At 37.4% G+C, this 6,260-nt stretch overlaps 1 protein-coding gene across 1 annotated transcript; it reads right to left on the bottom strand.

Moving 5' to 3' along the window:
* Positions 1-1,404: 1,404 nt before the first annotated feature.
* On the bottom strand, positions 1,405-6,260 carry dazap2 (DAZ associated protein 2). Its single transcript, XM_035656321.1, has 4 exons — positions 6,104-6,260; positions 4,682-4,800; positions 4,333-4,581; positions 1,405-4,208 (listed from the first exon to the last, which is right to left on the bottom strand). The coding sequence occupies exons 1-4, from the start codon at positions 6,114-6,116 to the stop codon at positions 4,080-4,082; spliced, it is 510 nt and encodes a 169-aa protein (XP_035512214.1). The 5' UTR covers positions 6,117-6,260; the 3' UTR covers positions 1,405-4,079.

Genomic DNA, 6,260 nt, shown 5'->3' on the forward strand with positions numbered 1-6,260 from the left:
GGGGGGAAGAAAAAAAAGCTTGTTTATTTAAAATGATAATGATAAACAGAGAGGAGCACGAGTAATACCAAAGATAAAGTTGTTGTAGTGAGTGTGGATTGATGGATGGAGAGCAGGTGAAGCAGACAACAGGTGTGTTGAGATTAGCAGAGCTAGGCGTGAAACAGGTGGTGGGATTTTCAAATGTCACAGCTACACGATCAGTTACAATCAAAATGTAAGATTATCTCGTCTGCTACACTATGTTTCCGTTTTTTATTCTTTAGCATTTCTATTATGTTGTTTTGATTCAGACATACTGTATTCATCCCCCCACCCCCCCCAACAAACCCAGTACAAGACATGTTCTGGGGCTACCGGGGGCAATTACTTTTATATTGATTTGCTTTTAAGGCGATAGTTTTCTATGCAATTCTTTTATAAGCTAGTCAAAAACAGCTTTTTGTATTTGATTTTCATTGCACCTGGTTTTGTTTTGTATTATTCCTCGCCAGACTTTGGTTACTGATGACTTCCCTGTTTGAGATAAATGTGGAAGACAATAAAAGGTTGTTTTTGAACTAGTGTCGTTATACAGCCTGGCAGATTAGTGATGTTTAATGTATTCTATAATAGGCAATGTCATGATCATCAGTTTTGCTGCCCACAATCGGATTTGTTGGAATCGGAGATGGGTGCACAAATGTTTTAGAGAACATACTGCACATTACACTGAGTTTGTTAAGATACATTTAGATACATCCATCAGTATAGTTTAAGCCAACAGTCCAGCACTAAATCCCACAATCAAAGAGTATGTTCAGTTTTTGTTGACGCCGTGTTTGAAAATTGACACCTTTTCAGTAAATGAATATAAGCCAACAAAAGCAAGGATTCAAATGATCTCACGGCTGTGAGTCAAAACCTTCCTGTCACAATGTCAGCAAAAAACTGAATTTGACAAGCTTCATTAAGTTGTGATTTATCGTGGGCTGTTGGATCAAAATGCTATGGATGTGATAAACTGGCAACTCCATGTTGTGCTGGGTGGTTTTGACAAAAATACACATCCATATTTGACTCAATACTGTTTATATCAAAGTGACAATAGTTGGGTTGTGACTATTGGTTCTTTCATACAGTACGTATACTAAATTAAGGTGGATGATGAGGATTTGACAAAAAAAATCTTGGTGATATTGGTATGAAGGTCAAGCAAGTAGGAGCATCCACTCAAACAAGTTGATAAAACGATCATTTACCTGTGATGCAGTCTGGCCAGGGGAAAGACAACATTTAAACTATAATCACAACATAACAGTAACCAAAATCTCAGATGTTATCTTGGATCAAAATCATGAAATAAATACCTGCCCTGTTCTAATACATTGTATATATGGATAAAATTAAAACAAACATGCAACATTTCAAATTTCCAAAATAACCTTTATTCTAAACTTACATTTTAAATTTTAAGTTTAGTATAAAAAAGTTAAGTGCACCTAAGTTCTTTTTTCAAAGTATTCCATCTTTGACACTCATCTCCTTTAGTAATCTTAAAAGATAGAATGTGTACCAAAGTCTATCACATCACTTTAGTACATACATCTATTTTTACAAAATATTGTAAAGAGAATCCCTGAACTATAAATGTCCATAATCCTTCAACAAAGGGGGTAATCCATTTGCTGGCTGTGGTTGGCATAGCATCTACTGGTCAGCTGTAGTTTACAGTACTTCATATTGCTGGGACAAAGCCACCATTATGCTGCTTTACAAACAATCAGAGCAGAGATGGAGAGAGAGAGAAAAAAAAAAATACACATTTGTTTGAATAATATTTTAAAAGCTTTGATAGCTGTGGCCTCTTCCCCAGCAAAGCTGTATGAAGCGGCGGGATGAGTGAGATTTTAAAAACACGAGTGACATTGTTAGTCACGTCCGTTGTAGTAGCTGTGTGTGTGTGTGTGTGTGTGTATGAGCTGCTGAGAGGAGGTTCATCGGATGAATGAAGCACGTTTTCCAGACAGCCGGTCTTTCTCACATAAATAACACTGAAATCACTCGATGTTGGTTGACAGCAAACAGCATTTGTTTTCTGGTGGCCACAGCTGTTAAAACTTGATACAGTATGTCGGATACCCAGTGACACATTGACGCTACCACACACCAAAATGAAGAATATCTACAAATATACGTTTATGGTATCTATACTGACTTACCTACTTTTTAGATACCTAAAGTTCACAACATAACGTATTATGTAAAGATTCTAAAGAAGTGTAATTACCAGCACAAAAATGTCTTTTTAAATGAACTATTATGCTGACAGTGATATAGCCTCATTGCAAATGTTTTGCATACACTTTAAGGCTACTGAACAACACGACACATCTTGACGTTACTTTCAAATGGACTAAAACTTGATGAATTTTAAAATCTTAAAAAAGAAATGTTGAAAAATCTCACAGCTTTCTTTAAAAACTCATGAAAAAAAAAAGGAAAAAAAGAAAATAGTAGCCCCTTGTTTGCAACCACTCAGATTTGCTTAGCAGTGCATCTCAGATAAAAAGTATTTAATCAAATTTGTACATAGCAAAGGTGCAAAAGTATGCAACGACTTAAAAAAAATGCAATTAACCCACATAAAGTGACATGAACACATTATCTAACATGTCCGACTGAAGATCTAGGTACCAACAATCTCATAACTGCGTATTCAATGATATGTTTGCTTTTAAATTGTGACGTTTTAAATTTCAAGTCACAACCAAACATAAGTGCATTGTAGACCAAATCTTTGGTACAACCAGCTCATTGGTTATACTAACGAATGTAATAGTCTAACTACTCATGTAGCACGCTTAAGATGTGAAAAATGAAAGAAATAAAAGAAACACTGAAATATTTAGTCTCCTCAACCTTTGAAAAGTTTAACTAGAAACTAACATTTTTCTTCTACAGTGAATAAATATGTTTAACAAATTATACTGTGTGAAATGACAAAGAGAAACAATGGAGGGTAGTTCTTGAAATCTGCACAATAAAACATTTAGTGTATAAAGTCTGGGTATCCGACTGTGAAATAGAAACAAGACACAAAAAAAGCTAAAATGTTACACCAACCACCCCTTCCCATTCAACTTACTATTTGGATTTACTTTAAATTTCTTTCCTTTAAGTTTACTGAAGTTAATTTGCTTTAAATTAGGGCTATCCCCAGTGCTCTTTGGCACTTGACTATGTTCATCTACAAGTTGCCCAACAAGGTACAGTAAACCACTTTGGATATTGCATGAAATCTTTTCTTGAATTATTTGCTTTAGCTTAAATTTATTTAATTTACAAGTGATTTTAATGAAGGAACCTGTCAGATGAGACAGTTCACTGTGCAACAAATTCGCCGTGTTATTTTGGATACTGTGCAAAGGACAAGACAATTCTAGCTAAAAGCATCCAGGATGCTCACTTTTTTTTTTCTTTTTTTTAAATAGTCGAGATGTAAATTCTTATGATCGTCATACTGATATTTACATGGAACTATTACACATCTATTAATTTAACTACACTAAAAGTTTTCAAAAAGACAAGTGGAGATTTCTTTTTTTTTGCGCTTTCACTGCAACTTTGTAACTGCATTTCACTTTCACCATAAAGCAGCTAAACTATATAATGCGGGTCTGATATTTCAACATTTCATTTATGTAGCTTTACAGGTATACAAGAACATCTCAATGTAATTTGTGATCTATTCGATCAAAGGAGACAAGGTCTCTTGAACAAATACAGATGCCTGAAAGAGGTCCAATCTGGAATGACCAAAGAGGTTTGTGACGAATTATGGAATGAATTCTGCGACTTTAAAAATTTTGCATTTGTCCTCTCCAGGCAGTGGCATTCATCATTTGATCTCTAGGTCAGAAGTGGAGTACTGTACCTTTCACGAGGGCTCTAAAATATTACATTCCGTTAGGTGATATCAGTATTGTGGCATGGCCAAGCAGCCTGAAGAGGGAGGCGTATGGGATGGGGGAAGAACTGGGTCATCATTTGGGACGGGGACACGGTTTAGGCATGGAGGAGGAGTCGAGGACTTGCTGTTACCAGATGGTATAACCTCCACTGGATCCACCAAGGAAGAAGTTATTCTTGCGCTGTGTCATTACAACATTGGCATTCTGCATGGCAGCCAGCTGAGCTGCATTGGGGGGATGTCCAGGAGGTGGGGGCTAGGGGAGAAACAAGCAAAGGAATTTGCATTGAGGTGATCAGCTTTGGAGTTTATATATTCCAGCATCCAGACATGAGATCACACTCAACAACATCCTAACTGCAATAATTAATTGAACTCACTGGGATGGAAACACTGCTGCCTGCTGTGAAGCGAGCACCAGCATCAAAGCCACCTTCCACCATCACTGTTGAACCAGGGGGGTACATGGCTCCCATGGGATAGTAAGCCATGGGGACATTCTGGCCCACTGGCCCAACAGACATATGTGGCTGCATGGGCATGAACACCTGAGCACCAGGGTAGGGAGAGGACATCTGAGGCAACTGACCAGGCACCTGAGGTGGAAGCACATATCTGGGCTGGTATATCTGCAGACACAGAGACGACAAAAAAAAGACAGGTTTAAAACGGTTTACAACTGTTTATATATGTTTATATTCGTATATGTCATGTACATGTAATAGTTACCTCAGAATATGCAGGTGGTGTGTCTGTGTAAGGAGGTGCCTGAGGAGACATTTGCATAGCAGGAGGGTATACAGGTGCAGTGCTCTGCTGAGGGTACACAGCCTGCTGTGGATATGAACCTGCAAAACAACATTTTACTTTCAGCAAATGACCATCGTTTAATCTTAAAAAGTGACCGACACAGAAATTCCAGCTTGAGTGAGTAACAGTGCGTTCATGGCAAAGTGTTGAAATATTTCAGCAGTAAACAAAGTCTGGGGACTTTAGAGGCTTCTGCGAAACATCAGCAAAGTATGTGGCACAGGGCAAGACAAATATGTGCCGTTAACGGCCTGGATGGAGCAAAGAATACCACATTTTCGGCAGTAATAGAAACTATTTTTATATCCAAATAGCATTGCTTGTGGGGTGAAATGTAGTGTCACTTCCACTGCCCCATGATGGAGAGCAAGTAAAAAATATATAAAAAACAGCCCTGAGAAATTTTCTTTTCTTTCAATAAATCCTAAATGACATGAAAAAAAATTACACAAGTTTAAGCTGTTTATTCCAAATAAATAAAAAAATACAGTTGAAATTGTTTTTTTTTTTCAGGTTCTAGGTTTAAAAACTGACAAAACATAAAAAAAAACCTAATCAAGCAAAACATACAAGATAATTAAACTATTAGTCAATTATTTGATTAGTCAATCCACAGAAAACAGAATTTTGAAATTAATGTGAGCATTTTTTTTTCAAGCAAAAATTGTAAATCACTGGATTTTTCGTGTTTTCTTGATGCACAAAACAAGAATGTAAAAGCATCCAACACGTGGATGTAGTTATTCGAGAAAATAATCGGTAAATTTCAATCCGATAAAGAAGCAGAAAAAAAAAAATCGTTAGCTGCAGCACCACATCTAAACTGCATGGCTACAACAAAAGATCTGAGTATGTCCAAATAAAGGTGCATATGACAGTAAAAGGATAAAACAAGCCACACTTTGTGCACAAAAGCACCGCAACGGTAGAAATACACCATTCAGATGCCTCTGCATGTAAACCAAAGCAGTAAAATCATGTCAGCTTCGCCTTTAAAACCCCTTGCCTGTGTGTGTGAGTGAAGCTAGCTATCTGAAAATAATGTGACCTGGCCAGTAAAAAAAAAAAAAAAAAGGTGACAAGCAAAACGTCGGGCGTTCATTATTAACAGATGTGTTCGTGAAAAAGCAAATAAACCACAAGAGGCCGAGCTCAAACCTGTGTGCTTTAGTGTTATCTGTTAGGAAAAAATTCTCGGTTTATTGTCATGTACGTAGCTAAAACGTGAAGTCCGCTCCGGATGGCCATAACGACAGCTCCTCATCTCTTCTTATAACCTCCGCGTCGTGTGGAGGACTTATTAACGGTGCCTAGCGGAGGAAAAAACAACAAAAGAAATACCTTTGTTGTTCATTGTTCTGGGCTGATCCGGAGACTTGAGGGATTTTCAGGTTTTAAACACGGAGCTCTGCGTATCTTGTCCACGGGCCTTATAACAGGTTACGGGCTTCACAATCATTCACTTCCTTGTTTTTCAGCTTTCTTGTTGTTGTGGAAG

This window comes from Morone saxatilis, unplaced genomic scaffold, assembly GCF_004916995.1.
Source record: "Morone saxatilis isolate NCDOM2014 unplaced genomic scaffold, NCSU_SB_2.0 Contig15, whole genome shotgun sequence".
Classification (NCBI taxonomy): domain Eukaryota; kingdom Metazoa; phylum Chordata; class Actinopteri; family Moronidae; genus Morone; species Morone saxatilis.